The sequence below is a fragment of the Convolutriloba macropyga genome, chromosome 15 (genome assembly GCF_964194025.1).
Source record: "Convolutriloba macropyga chromosome 15, txConMacr16.3, whole genome shotgun sequence".
Lineage (NCBI taxonomy): Eukaryota > Metazoa > Xenacoelomorpha > Acoela > Convolutidae > Convolutriloba > Convolutriloba macropyga.
This window is the reverse complement of record NC_134482.1, coordinates 18,588,272-18,604,224: the sequence shown is the minus strand read 5'-3', so window position 1 is coordinate 18,604,224 and position 15,953 is coordinate 18,588,272. Positions and strand designations below refer to the sequence as shown.

General features: G+C 32.4%; 3 protein-coding genes across 4 annotated transcripts in view; all 3 read left to right on the top strand.

The window, feature by feature from the left end:
* Positions 1–11,343, top strand: part of LOC142354572 (reticulon-1-A-like) — a 36,105-nt gene extending 24,762 nt beyond the window's left edge. For both annotated transcript variants that reach the window (XM_075406898.1, XM_075406899.1), the window contains exon 7: positions 10,313–11,343. In XM_075406898.1, the coding sequence (XP_075263013.1) occupies positions 10,313–10,486 (174 nt within the window). In that variant the 3' untranslated portion in view covers positions 10,487–11,343. The remainder of the gene's footprint in view (positions 1–10,312) is intronic.
* The window catches only part of LOC142354324 (uncharacterized), a 498,674-nt gene that overhangs the window by 197,307 nt on the left and 285,414 nt on the right, over positions 1–15,953 (top strand). The window lies entirely within an intron of this gene.
* Positions 1–15,953, top strand: part of LOC142354323 (nicotinamidase-like) — a 496,312-nt gene that overhangs the window by 197,301 nt on the left and 283,058 nt on the right. The gene's annotated exons all lie outside the window — the stretch shown is intronic.

Sequence of the window (15,953 nt, the reverse complement as noted above, 5' to 3'; positions counted from 1 at the left end):
TTACACATCAAATAAGAATTCTTTGACAAAGGGGTCAACGGAGGCAATTTTCCGGCTATGTTTTTACAATCGTTGACGTAAGTTCCATATTTAAATTGTTGTGGTCATAAATGACTTACCGCTCTTTCAAAATAACTCTAAATGGTGGATGCAAGTGGACGAATCGAGGCCATCTGAGCATCTCTCTAATTGAATAGTATCGGAAATTAACTTACGACAACAGTTTATACGTAAAATGTCCCTCAGTCAACAAAAAAGCAGCATGAAAACCTAATGGCTTTGTGCTCAGTTAATGTATCGTTTTTTTTTAATTATTAATAGCCGCCCTATCTTCTCAGCAGGCTATTATTGTGCTCCTTTTTTATTACAATTTAAATTTTTTCATTCAATGTCATTCGTCTCAGTTATCTAAGCTAGAAATAGTACGTTTCGAATCATTTTGAACTTTAGAAGCAAATATTAAACTTTTAATTGCATTTTCGCCCTGTTGGAGGTTTTTTTAGCAGTTTTTGTAATTTTTTTCTTGACTCACGTGGAGTTGTTTTAGTTGAACTTAGTTGTCTAAGTGGTTTAGTTTGTCTTTCGATTAGATTGATTTTTTGCCTTCTCTGTACTTTTCTTTTTTCCTTTTCATTTTCTCTGTATGTTTCTTAGTCTCAACTTGTGCAGAAATTTTATCACTGCATTTTTTCCAAGTATTATTTTTGGCTCCTCATTTTTTTTTTAACTCTCCTCAGTTAATCTTGAGAAATGATTAGTATTAATAATTAAACTAAAGAAAAACAGAAAGCTCATTTAAAAACAGACAGTGTCCCATTACAATCCGAACAATTTTTGAATTGTGAAGTTCCACAATAAAACGAAAAAGTATTTTTGCTATTCCTGCTCGTCACTCAAAACAAATTGTTCCGAGTATTGACGAAAAGGTAATTTGATTTGTTTTAGAAAAAAACCGTTAGGTATCAACTGAAAGCATTATATTGTTTCTTCATTTTTATTTATTTATTATTTATTAGTTGAAAGCTTTTTGTTGTCATGACTTACGGTTTTACAAAATTTCTTTCGAAAGAATTAAGTGTTCTTTGAGATTTGCCACTTTTTGTTTCTGTTACCTTGTAGCATAGTCTCAGCACTGAGAGATCACATCTCTCTTTAACTGATTTACAATATAGTCCGCATTGCCGCTTTGAAACCTAAATGATGATTTTTTGAGCTCTGATACGAGTTTTTGATTTTTGATATTTTCCAATTGTTGACTATTTTTTTGTATCTTTGCTGATCATCACAATAATTAGTAGTCGCTTATAATTTTCAGTGCATTGAAAGGAGAAGCAAATGTTTTTTCAATGTTCGTATTGAATGGATGACGGTCTTAAAGGTTTCGACAGCGTTTCTCAATTTTTTTAACTTTTTCCTTTATTTCCTATTTCTGTAGTTATATGACATTCCTGATCATGAAAGATGAAAGTTCTCAATGGACTCCTATGGATGTATAAGAATCCATTTATTGATGATTTAAGTTTAGAGCCCATGGTTTTTGTGACTTTGAAGTTAATTGTTTTCATAAAGTATATATTTTTTAACATTAACATGTTTTTCTTTGTCAGTTATAATAAGTATAGCTTCCTATCTTCTCTAGTAAAATGCAAGTCTGTTTGTTCTCCTCTGTTTTTATTACATGCTATTTTTACTTTGTTATTAAGTTTTTTGTTAAAGAACAGAAATTGAGTTTCAATTGTAATCAATGCTTGTTGTTTTTGTTTAATTTTATGTATGTCTAGCCTCTTTTATGGCGGGCATTATCTGAATTCTGATGTGGCATTATTCAATGTGTTTAATTGTTCCAGCATGAAGCGATTTTTAACAACGGGATATACCAATAATTTTTGCCTAATATATGAATTTTTGAAAGTTTTTATCTGTTCTTCTATTGGTAGACAATTAATTCAAAAATGAGGTTGACCGGGTTTCTCAACATTAGGTGCGAACTCACATTACCGATACACCTTGTTTGTTATAAGATGAAATGCTTATAGGTGTCTACTTTTTTCCGCCTTCCATGATCAGGCCTTGATCTTTTCATTTTTTTAGCATGATCAAGCCTTGCTATCAATTCAAATCAAAATTTCACGAACGTTTGAGTATTCTTTTGTTCTTTTTTCAAAAGATATCGTCAGTTATTTTGTTTTCTTTCGTTGTTTCAATTGGGGCTATGGAAAGCGAGTGTGGCTATTTTCTGCCTCTTTAAATCCTTTTTCATTTACTGCTGTCTATCAATGAAATTTGATAAATAACAGAAGGTAATTCTTCGAAAATTTCATTTTTTTAAAAAAAATATAATTGCTAGGAGGGGTTTAACTTAAACAAGGCCAGCATCAGCAATACTCTAGCACAAAGTTTGCCACTTTAGGCCTTTTGAACTAGACTTGTGTTGTAGCATAAGGTAGGATTTTTTTTCAGCTTTTTTCGAATGTTGATTGCGTATGTTACTATTGTAGCTTTTTGCGGTGTATAGCTTTTTGATTTTTAATATAGTTTCCAAAAGAGTTTTTATAGCTGCGAAGCTGTAAGCTGAGCGGAGCTATATTGCGGTGTTCTTGGTTTTTTTCAAATCAAAGAACTTGAATTGTATTGGGGCACTGTCTTTGTTTAAAGATCTGTTTGATCCCTGATTGGGATTGTTTTCTATAGGGTTTTCCCAATGGAGTAATTGTACATTCTATGTATAGTTTTTTGTTTAGTCAATGAAAATTCTTTGAACTGTAGGTCAGGAATTGTCCTGCTGTTTTTCATTTCACTTTACCTTTTGATCACGTTCTTTGTTTTACATAAGTCACGCTTTTCACGCTTGAATTCTGACTTACTTCACTCACTGTTTCAACTGAATGGAGTTTAATTTTGTTCACGTATTGTGTTACGTAACGTAGTGAATACGGTCAAAGTCAAAAGAGCGAAATTTAAAACGAGATAAATATATAAAGCCCAGTCTTTAAGTCATAAGGCTTAGGTTATCAAAGTTCATTAAAGTCATTGCTAGCTGGCATTAGTATAATGCTTAATAGCCTTTAATTAAGAAGCTGGAAGCTGAACTAAGTGTAATTTTAGAATTTAACTGAATCTGCAGAATTTACACATCAAATAACTCGTTGACGAACGGGTCAACGGAGGCAATTTTCCGGCTATGTTTTTACAATCGTTGACGTAAGTTTCCATATTTAAATTGTTGTGGTCATATATGACTTACCGCTCTTTCAAAATAACTCTAAATGGTGGATGCAAGTGGACGAATCGAGGCCATCTGAGCATCTTTCTAATTGAATGGTATCGGAAATTAACTTACGACAACAGTTTATACCTAAAATGTCCCTCAGTCAACAAAAAAGCAGCATGAAAACCTAATGGCTTTGTGCTCAGTTAATGTATCGTTTTTTTTTAATTATTAATAGCCGCCCTATCTTCTCAGCAGGCTATTATTGTGCTCCTATTTTATTGCAATTTAAATTTTTTCATTCAATGTCATTCGTCTCAGTTATCTAAGCTAGAAATAGTACGTTTCGAATCATTTTTGAACTTTCGAAGCAAATATTAAACTTTTAATTGCAATTTTGCCCTGTTGGAGGTTTTTTTAGCAGTTTTTGTAATTTTTTTCTTGACTCACGTGGAGTTGTTTTAGTTGAACTTAGTTGTCTAAGTGGTTTAGTTTGTCTTTCGATTCGATTGATTTTCTGCCTTCTCTGTACTTTTCTTTTTTCCTTTTCATTTTCTCTGTATGTTTCTAAGTCTCAACTTGTGCAGAAATTTTATCACTGCATTTTTTCCAAGTATTATTTTTGGCTCCTCATTTTTTTTTAACTCTCCTCAGTTAATCTTGAGAAATGATTAGTATTAATAATTAAACTAAAGAAAAACAGAAAGCTGATTTAAAAACAGACAGTGTCCCATTACAATCCGAACAATTTTTGAATTGTGAAGTTCCACAATCAAACGAAAAAGTATTTTTGCTTTTCCTGCTCGTCACTCAAAACAAATAATTGTTCCGAGTATTGACGAAAAGGTAATTTGATTTGTTTTAGAAAAAAAACCATTAGGTATCAACTGAAAGCGTTGTATTGTTTCTTCATTTTTTTTTTATTTTTTATGTATTAGTTGAAAGCTTTTAGTTGTCATGACTTACGGTTTTACAAAATTTCTTTTGAAAGAATTAAGTGTTCTTTGAGATTTGCCACTTTTTGTTTCTGTTACCTTGTAGCATAGTCTCAGCACTGAGAGATCACATCTCTCTTTAACTAATTTACAATATAGACTGCATTGCCGCTTTGAAACCTAAATGATGATTTTTTGAGCTCTGATACGAGTTTTTGATTTTTGATATTTTCCAATTGTTGACTATTTTTTTCTTTGCTGATCATCACAATAATTAGTAGTCGCTTGTAATTTTCAGTGCATTGAAAGGAGAAGCAAATGTTTTTTCAATGTTCGCATTGAATGGATGACGGTCTTAAAGGTTTCGACAGCGTTTCTCAATTTTTTTAACTTTTTCCTTTATTTCCTATTTCTGTAGTTATATGACATTCCTGATCATGAAAGATGAAAGTTCTCAATGGACTCCTATGGATGTATAAAAATCCATTTATTGATGGTTTTAGTTTAGAGCCCATGGTTTTTGTGACTTTGAAGTTAATTGTTTTCGAAAAAGTATATATTTTTTAACATTAACATGTTTTTCTTTGTCAGTTATAATAAGTATAGTTTCCTATCTTCTCTAGTGAAATGCAAGTCTATTTGTTCTCCTATTTTTTTATTACATGCTATTTTTACTTTGTTATTAAGCTTTTTTTGTTAAAGAACAGACATTGAGTTTCAATCGTAATCAATGCTTGTTGTTTTTGTTTGATTTTATGTATGTCTAGCCTCTTTTATGGCGGGCATTATCTGAATTCTGATGTGGCATTATTCAATGTGTTTAATTGTTCCAGCATGAAGCGGTTTTTAACAACGGGATAGACCAATAATTTTTGCCAAATATATGAATTTTTGAAAGTTTTTTATCTGTTCATCGATTGGTAGACAATTAATTCAAAAATGAGGTTGACCGGTTTTCTTAACATTAGGTGCGAACTCACATTACCGATACACCTTGTTTGTTATAAGATGAAATGCTAATAGGTGTCTACTTTTTTCCGCCTTCCATGATCAGGCCTTGATCTTTTCATTTTTTTAGCGTGATCAAGCCTTGCTATCAATTAAAATCAAAATTTCAGGAACGTTTGAGTATTCTTTTGTTCTTTTTTCAAAAGATATCGTCAGTTATTTTCTTTTCTTTCGTTGTTTCAATTGGGGCTATGGAAAGCGAGCGTGGCTATTTTCTGCCTCTTTAAATCCTTTTTCATTTACTGCTGTCTATCAATGAAATTTGATAAATAACAGAAGGTAATTCTTCGAAAATTTCTATTTTTTTAAAAATTATTATTGCGAGGAGGGGTTTAACTTAAACAAGGCCAGCATCAGCAATACTCTACCACAAAGTTCGCCACTTTAGGCCTTTTGAACTAGACTTGTGTTGTAGCATAAGGTAGGATTTTTTTCAGCTTTTTTCGAATGTTGATTGCATATGTTACTATTGTAGCTTTTTGCGGTGTATAGCTTTTTGATTTCCAATATAGTTTCCAAAAGTTTTTATAGCTGCGAAGCTGTAAGCTGAGCGGAGCTATATTGCGGTGTTCTTGGTTTTTTTCAAATCAAAGAACTTGAATTGTATTGGGGCACTGTCTTTGTTTAAAGATCTGTTTGATCCCTGATTGGGATTGTTTTCTATAGGGTTTTCCCAATGGAGTAATTGTAGATTCTATGTATAGTTTTTTGTTCAGTCAATGAAAATTCTTTGAACTGTTGGTCAGGAATTGTCCTGCTGTTTTTAATTTCACTTTACCTTTTGATCATGTTCTTTGTTTTACATAAGTCACGCTTTTCACGCTTGAATTCTGACTTACTTCACTCACTGTTTCAACTGAATGGAGTTTAATTTTGTTCACGTATTGTGTTACGTAACGTAGTGAATACGGTCAAAGTCAAAAGAGCGAAATTAAAAACGAGATAAATATATAAAGCCCAGTCATTAAGTCATAAGGCTTAGGTTATCAAAGTTCATTAAAGTCATTGCTAGCTGGCATTAGTATAATGTTTAATAGCCTTTAATTAAGAAGCTGGAAGCTGAACTAAGTGTAATTTTAGAATGTAACTGAATCTGCAGAATTTACACATCAAATAAGAACTCGTTGACAAAAGGGTCAACGGAGGCAATTTTCCGGCTATGTTTTTACAATCGTTGACGTAAGTTCCATATTTAAATTGTTGTTGTCATAAATGACTTACCGCTCTTTCAAAGTAACTCTAAATGGTGGATGCAAGTGGACGAATCGAGGCCATCTGAGCATCTTTCTAATTGAATGGTATCGGAAATCAACTTACGACAACAGTTTATACCTAAAATGTCCCTCAGTAAAAAAAAGCAGCATGAAAACCTAATGGTTTTGTGCTCAGTTAATGTATCGTTTTTTTTAATTATTAATAGCCGCCCTATCTTCTCAGCAGGCTATTATTGTGCTCCTATTTTATTACAATTTAAATTTTTTCATTCAATGTCATTCGTCTCAGTTATCTAAGCTAGAAATAAAACGTTTCGAATCATTTTTGAACTTTCGAAGCAAATATTAAACTTTTAATTGCAATTTTGCCCTGTTGGAGGTTTTTTTTAGCAGTTTTTGTAATTTTTTGACTCACGTGGATTTGTTTTAGTTGAACTTAATTGCTTAAGTGGTTTAGTTTGTCTTTCGATTCGATTGATTTTTTGCCTTCTCTGTACTTTTCTTCTTTCCTTTTCATTTTCTCTGTATGTTTCTAAGTATCAACTTGTGCAGACTTTTTATCAGTGCATTTTTACCAAGTATTATTTTTGGCTCCTCATTTTTTTTTAACTCTCCTCAGTTAATCCTGAGAAATGATTAGTATTAATAATTAAACTAAAGAAAAACAGAAAGCTGATTTAAAAACAGACAGTGTCCCATTACAATCCGAACAATTTTTGAATTGTGAAGTTCCACAATCAAACGAAAAAGTATTTTTGCTTTTCCTGCTCGTCACTCAAAACAAATAATTGTTCCGAGTATTGACGAAAAGGTAATTTGATTTGTTTTAGAAAAAAAACCATTAGGTATCAACTGAAAGCGTTGTATTGTTTCTTCATTTTTTTTTTAATTTTTTATGTATTAGTTGAAAGCTTTTAGTTGTCATGACTTACGGTTTTACAAAATTTCTTTTGAAAGAATTAAGTGTTCTTTGAGATTTGCCACTTTTTGTTTCTGTTACCTTGTAGCATAGTCTCAGCACTGAGAGATCACATCTCTCTTTAACTAATTTACAATATAGACTGCATTGCCGCTTTGAAACCTAAATGATGATTTTTTGAGCTCTGATACGAGTTTTTGATTTTTGATATTTTCCAATTGTTGACTATTTTTTTCTTTGCTGATCATCACAATAATTAGTAGTCGCTTGTAATTTTCAGTGCATTGAAAGGAGAAGCAAATGTTTTTTCAATGTTCGCATTGAATGGATGACGGTCTTAAAGGTTTCGACAGCGTTTCTCAATTTTTTTAACTTTTTCCTTTATTTCCTATTTCTGTAGTTATATGACATTCCTGATCATGAAAGATGAAAGTTCTCAATGGACTCCTATGGATGTATAAGAATCCATTTATTGATGATTTTAGTTTAGAGCCCATGGTTTTTGTGACTTTGAAGTTAATTGTGTTCAAAAAGTATATATTTTTTAACTTTAACATGTTTTTCTTTGTCATGTCAGTTATAATAAGTATAGTTTCCTATCTTCTCTAGTGAAATACAAGTCTATTTTTTCTCCTCTGTTTTTATTACATGCTCTTTTTACTTTGTTATTAAGTTTTTCTGTTAAAGAACAGACATTGAGTTTCAATCGTAATCAATGCTTGTTGTTTTTGTTTGATTTTATGTATGTCTAGCCTCTTTTATGGCGGGCATTATATTTCATTATTGAAAACACACGGCACTGAGAGTTTTTGTCTAAGTGGTAATGTCTCAGTAAGAAAAAACAACAGAACTGAACAGCTAATTCTCTCAAGGTCGTGCAGTCGATCAATACAAAAAAGAAGCATCCAAAAGTGGAATAAACTTTCGCGTGATGTCCGGACTATCAGATCAAAATCAAAGTTTAAACGCATGTTAAAACAGCATCTGCTCCAACAATTCAAACTTTACCGTTGGAAAGCAACGTTGGTGGCTTCAAAAGTTATTTTTACCTTTAGAAAACGGAACCACTAATTTTGATTTTTAACATTGTACTGATTTTGTTAATATAATTTTAAACTTGTAATATTTAACCCCTGGGTTATATTTTCAATTTAATTGTTTAAAAAAAAGAATTCTGATGTGGCATTATTCAATGTGTTTAATTGTTCCAGCATGAAGCGATTTTTAACGGGATACACCAATAATTTTTGCCCAATATATGAATTTTTGAAAATTTTTTTATCTGTTCTTCGATTGGTAGACAATTAATTCAAAAATGAGGTTGACCGTTTTTCTTAACATTAGGTGCGAACTCACATTACCGATACACCTTGTTTGTTATAAGATGAAATGCTTATAGGTGTCTACTTTTTTCCGCCTTCCATGATCAGGCCTTGATCTTTTCATTTTTTTAGCATGATCAAGCCTTGCTATCAATTCAAATCAAAATTTCAGGAACGTTTGAGTATTCTTTTGTTCTTTTTTCAAAAGATATCGTCAGTTATTTTCTTTTCTTTCGTTGTTTCAATTGGGGCTATGGAAAGCGAGCGTGGCTATTTTCTGCCTCTTTAAATCCTTTTTCATTTACTGCTGTCTATCAATGAAATTTGATAAATAACCGAAGGTAATTCTTCGAAAATTTCTATTTTTTTTTTAAAAAAAATATTATTGCGAGGAGGGGTTTAACTTAAACAAGGCCAGCATCAGCAATACTCTACCACAAAGTTCGCCACTTTAGGCCTTTTGAACTAGACTTGTGTTGTAGCAAAAGGTAGGATCTTTTTTTCACTGATTAGGAGTTTCTCACTTTGTTAAAGTAAATGTCGAGAATTGCCTCTATGAAAACTGTTTGCAGGTAATGGTATTAATCTTTTTCTTTAATGGTGCGAAAACTGCTCGCGATCATTTTCAAGAGTTTTCGGGACTGAAATATTGCAGTTTAAGTGGTCTAATTGTCTGAGTTTATCTTGGCACTACATAAATTTGGATTAAGAACTTAGACATAGCGAATTCGGGAACCTTTAAAGTATAAACCAAACCCATATTTGTTTGATAATGAATATCGACAACATAGCATAAATTGGTATAAAAACTGAATTCTGTTATGTCAATAAAGAGCTAAGAGAATTTACGCTTGAATTGTTCTACCTTTATCTGTAGATAGGGTTTCCCCTGTAATGAAACAAGACATTTTGTGTAAATTCAGGAGAAAAGTGAAGTATTCTGTTGTAAAAACCATTCATGCCGAAAAATACCAGTCTGGTTAGTCGCGATTTATGAGTCTAGAACAGCCAGAGCAGAAATAACTGTTTTATTGTACGCAATTTTGATTTGTGTGGAGGGTAGTTTTTAATACCCACTTTTGTTAATCTCACTTGCGTCGTAAATAACTGCTCATTTCTTGTAAACAATTCAATTCTGGACAAAATTACCCAGAAGTTTTTAGCCGCTTTCTCATGAATTAGACCAAGTATTGCTTCCTAGTTTCAATATACTTTCAGATTTCACTATTTTGAAGTTGTTTGGAAAGAAATTTGCAAAAAATGCGTGGCTTCATCACTTTAAAACAATGATGTTGATTGGTTCGAAAGTATTTTTAATGAGAAAGTAAAATCGAAAAAAAACTTCAAAAACTATAGTTGACAGGTTTACAAAAAAATGTTTTTACATTTATCATCTGCTGCAAGTGTATTTTAGTGTGTTAGTTTTGATATAACTGAGCTTTTAAATGTTGGTATTTTCATTCTTTTTCAAAAATTCTTGAGGCAAAATTAGTTTTAAAAAATTATTGAAATTGATGCTCATCCAAACATTAAACGTGCATTACGGCAAGTTATTGTCGGTGCATCGTTTTGGCAAATAAAAACATACCGCTATCTCTCTGTTAAGTGGATTTGGGTTATCATATCGCACCTATTAATAAAGCATGTTTTAATGAAAAGTATAAAAGTTTAAAAATAAATCATGTACAATCATAAAATTGTTTTAGCACTTCGTGGACTCAATGGTGGGACAAATAGCTAAGAAAACTAAACAGACGATGAGTGACGCCTACGCAAATGTAGAACCCAAACTACAGGCAGCCCTAGACAAAATGCCCCCCGCTGTCAGAAATGCATTCTCCCAAATTATCTCGTCAAAACCCACCGAAAAGATTCAATAAATTCGACCTGAATCAATTCCCTGTTATGGAAATGCAAAAAATGGGAACAGTTTCCAATTGTTCAGAGCTAGTGTTAATGAACAAAATACTCAAACTTGAATTCGAACTGAACCGAGAACTTTACGTGTATATAGGTTAAAAACTGTTACACAAAAATGGCAATAAACAGTTTTGAAAAGTGCTTTATTACTTCTTTAAAATCTCAAAAAAAACACTTGAAAAAATACTATTTCGTAAGCAAGAAGTGTTTATTGCCATTTGCTTTTAGCGCACCAATGTTAATTGTTCTTTACTCGAAAACAGTCTGGAAGAATATTTGCTTGCAACTTTGGCTATTTTATTTAAATCCGGTCCCGAAAGGTGATTTGAATAATGATATTAGTGTTAGCATAGAGCTTTTCTGTTGAGAATATTGTTTTCATTTACTTTTGTAATAAAACTAAATGTTGCTGCTTGATCCAAATTTGATAAATGTTTCCTACTATTTTACGAAACGTTAACTCCAAACCCAATAAAAAGCAGTTTGTTAATGTCCGAACAATAAACCAGGTCGTAATTTGGCATTACTAAAGTAATAACCAATCTTATTTATCCAGCATGTAAAGTCAATTTGTACAATAATAATAACACCCTCATTCGTTTCAGTTGAGATCGTTAAATTCCCTCCTTCGAATGTAAAGTTGTTTGGAAATTGAGTGTTATATTTGGAGAGATGCTTTATTATGCCATGAAGTGGGTTGGTTCTCTCTGCAACATGCAAGCGTGAAGTCAATAAAATAAACTATCAATTATGCTTCGTGTAAATTATAAATCATCAGTTTTCTCCATTTTATGGATAATTTAATTTCAGAAAATTGTTGTCTTCTCTTTTCTGCAGTTTAGTAGGAGTATAGTAGTAGTTTGAGACATAAGTTGCAACAGTTTTAATGCAGATGCAGAATTGGTCGAAGATGGCAGCAAAAAGATTGATTTTAGTTGTCTGGATATTAAAAAATAGAAAGCTTGTAATTTAAAATTAGCTCGAATGAAAGACCAGATGGAAGGAAACCTGTGACTCATTCCGCCCTGCTCATGGATTTTGTAATTAATCCCCCCGCCCGCCAATTTGTTTGGAGAAAACCTTTCAACAGTAGTCTGTTATGTTTACATCCTTTTAAAAATTCAAACACCGAGATCAAAAATTTTAGGTTTTTGGTAAGCAAAGGTTATACATTTTGAGTTCGCCTTTTATTGAGTTGAAAAACTGTTGAAAAGGCATTGCAGTTCAAAAGACCAAATAGAGGACCAAAAAGAAGCAATTGGTTGTTCAAAACCTAAAATTACAGAACACTGGAAATAGTATGTTCTAATCAGTTGGCGATTGAGGAATATGATTTAAATGAGGCTCAGTTTATAATTTTTAACCAATGAGTCCTTTAGTACTCCGTTGATGAAACTGAATCTTAAAGTTAAGAGACAACGCTCTCATTTCAGTCAACAGCTCTTGTATTCGTGAAATCTGCATGGCGTAGTTTTTGCATACTACTGGTTAACGTAAAGTAAAATCGATTTCGCTAAGGAATCTTTTTTTCCATTTGAACCACTCCACATCACCGTTGTTTTATTATCAATCTTTTGTAGAGATAATCTAAAGGAGTTTATACACGTCATTTTTTGGAAACGTTGGTTGTGCGTACCTAAAATATGCGATTAAATATGAAAAATGACTGCAATGAAGTCATGTCGGAAAATTGTCAAAATTACTGAGGCATGTTTAAAACCTTCCAATAGATAGAACTCTTCATCCTTTTCACGTGTAACTCTTGGAACTCCTTAAGTACAAAGTTATGTCATATTCGTTGCCAAGCAGTGTTGTTTTCCACGACGACATAAAAATAAATATAAAATAATATGTAGACTAATACAAACATTGAATGACGCATCGCGAAAAGTTTGAATGTCAGCCTGATTGCAGATCTTAATTATTATACTATGTTTTGCATGTAACCATTTTAAAACTCTTTTGCGAGATCAGTCGAAAACATTTTACTTGCAAAAGTGCTTCTAATTTTTGATTGCGAAAAGAATATAACTTTCAAGACCTACACCCCCCTCCAATCAGTGCTTGTATTTAGACCCACATACTATAATGGCCTTCTCATGCCATCACGCTAAATGCCATTTTGGAGATTAGGTAGGTAATTTGTGTGAACCAAATAGATAATATTTTTTGCATAAAAACATGAAAATTATTTTTGCAGACAATCAGCCCTTTTGTTTTCCTGATGAAAACCTTTGGACCCAGTTTTGCCCTTTGAAGCATTTTTGCTATATATGTATATAGCCTTCTATCCAATTGTATTTGTTTCTTTTTTCAAATAAATGAAAAAGGTTTAAATTTCCTCTAAAAGGAATTGTAGACGAGGATAGAACGCTGATAATAACAACTTTTGATCAACTTCAGGAGGAGATTGATTGAAAAGAAAAAGAATCGGATCCGGAATTCTATGGAACTTCGATGGACATGATTTTCACAAGCAGTGTTGATGCAGACTAGTGAAGTCCTCTTGAGACCAGCAAAAAGTGATTCCCGTGGAAGATACTATAGATAGCAATATTGATTTGGAATTTGCAATAAGTCAAATTATAGATGAAAGTAGATGAAATTATAGATTAATTATTTTGAAAGTGATTCAACTATAGTAAATGAAATGTCGCAAGTTGATATCTTTAACATGTGCATCACTCTTCGTCCTCAGAAAAGGGATAAACAGGTAGCATCCATTGGGTTCTCTTAGAGCCTTTCAGCTCACTAGTCTCCAATTATTCGATTCACAGAAACTTTTTTGGAGATTTATACTTATGATATGAAGGGCGGTTCTTACAAGTTTTGTAACCAGGAAATACAAGGAAAACATTTCTGAAAGAGAATTCAGAGCCCGTGGAATTTCTTAATTATACTGACCAATTATTAAAATCTGTTTTTTCAAGGAAAAATTTAAGTCTTTTGTCAATTGTACTGTGATGGAAAAAGTTGGCCGTATTTTAAATTTAATAAACAAGGGCTAATTTTGAGATTAAAATTGTAGGGACCATAATGCGTCCATTGAATAATTTTTTATTTAGATTTGAAAACTAAATGAGGTTTCAAGTTAGTAGTTTGTTTTTCCAGTATCAACTGTTTCCAGCCGTAATATTTGGATCGGAAATCTGAATCAAGTTAGATTTTAATCAATTTCATTTTTATTTGTGAGATCTTCACAAAAACTTGCAAAAGAAGTAATTGAATGAATTGATATGAATGCAATTTTTTTTATAGTTTTTGAATTTTCAAAATTGAAACATTTATGTGACAATTATCACCAGACAAAGAGTATTTACAAATATATTACAACTTTCAATTTACAGTTGATTGGTTTTGACCACAAACTTTATTATTTTTTCCGCCAGACTACAATTGGTGGCCAATTTTTGGGCCTGGAAATATCCAAGTCGAATCCTTCAAAAGCCGTGGGAACAAATTGCCTCTTCAAAAACGTAATCATTATTTTGATAAAATTTTGTTTCTTTTTATCCGAAGCTTTCGGCTTCCTCAACCGCAAGGTTTTGACCTTGCTCCCAAATTCCATGATTATGAAAGGAATATCAACTTCTTCTAGAAATCTCTGACCTCCGACAATTGCTAGCGGTTCGAAGTCTTCTAAATCCATTCTAACAATCGCTTGAGCAAATTTGAAACTCCGGAAAGTTGGCAAAAATCTGTCTAGCGTTGTAGTTTGAACGTCAAAATCGTTAAGGGAACAATTGGCATCTCTGAAACTTTTCAAGCTTGCCAAATTTTTGCCCGCGGGTTTTGTTTGCAAATATCCACATTTTTGTTCATCCATAAAGGTGAAGGGATATAATGTAACAAGATAGAGTAACTTGTTGATTGCAAGAGAATGAGAAATTGTTTTCACATTAACTTCCAAAGGTTCAAAAGCGATAACCTTTCTTCCGAGAATTGCAGCAGAAATCGAATACACCCCAATGTTGGCACCCAGATCCAGGAAAACTGCGCGAGGGTACTTGGGAAAGAGTGAGAGGAAAAGTTGTTTCTGGACCTGTTGTTGGTAGTTTCCATGTTGTCTGATTGTTCGTGCTACTGGATTGTCGCCCGGAGGAAAACAAATAGTCGGGTCCTGTGAGCAAATGAAGCTAGTAAGGTACCGGGTTCAACATTACCATACAAAAACACTCTGCAAAACAGAGGACAAAAATAGATTCTGCGATGGTTATTTTAGATTAATCAAGCGCCTTCCCCGTTTCGATGCAGAGTAACGTAAAATTAAGACCTGCGATTTCCCTCTATACTTAAAAAAAAATTGAACTGCTAGTTCAAAATGGCTCAAATCAGAGAAACCCGTTAAATTGATAAACTATTTTCAGATGCATTTGCCAAACATTACAGAATAGTGCTCCTACCAAATTGGGACGGACACTTCAGTCCATGTCACCCATCGTTTTCCGCAAAATAAATATTGAAACAACAATGCCTCAAAAATGAAATATGGTTACGAAGTAATTGTTTTAAAATTGCTTCAATCTTTGGCACCAAACTCCACAAAACGGCAGAGTGGGGCCTTTTGAGGATTTTAGCGACAAATTTGTCCACCGGACTCCACACTTTAAAACTACGCTATTCAGCAGTTTGCGGTATATAGATTCTATACGCTACGTCCCTTAGAAACCTCATATAATGAAACTAATTAATGTTCGTTCAGTTAACTAATAGTCCGACCTCAAATACTCTTTGAAAACAACAAAGTCAGCTGAAAGCAGGGAAATACTCAAACTACATAGTGCATAGTTGTGCAAACTGCTTAGTTGTGTAATAAATTTTTGTACATTGTACATTTGATTGTGATATCACAAATTTATTTGAGAGAACAACCATATGAAAACAGCTGAACAAGCAAGCTCTCCATTATAAATTATAGTTTTTATATAATTTTAAATTACTTTAAAATTCATTTGTAATGATTAGATAGAAATGCTACCACAAATTTAAAGTTTTTCAGAGCCGACTCAAAAGGAGAAACTTGTAAAGTTGGTAAAATATATTAGTACAGGCTAAAATATGTTGAAATTTATTTGTTGAAGAATTACCAATTGTTTTATTAAAATCGGAAAAACCCGGAAAAGTGATTAGTAACTTCTAATTTCTGCAAAATACCTCTGTATGAAATGAGACCAGTAAAAATTAATTTCTAGAAAATCTCGCTGTTTGAAAATTGTTCGGTAATTAATTCATATTTCTCCCTCATCTTTGAAAACTCAAACTCTAACAGAAGCCTCGATTTACAAGAGAACCTTCTTTATTTAGGGAAAGGGGTACAACAGACACACTTATAAAGTTGCAGTTATCAATTTTGATTAAAAAATTATTCGTAGTTTGTTTTACTTGGAAATTTTTCACAACTAATATAGAAACAATTATTTAATTATC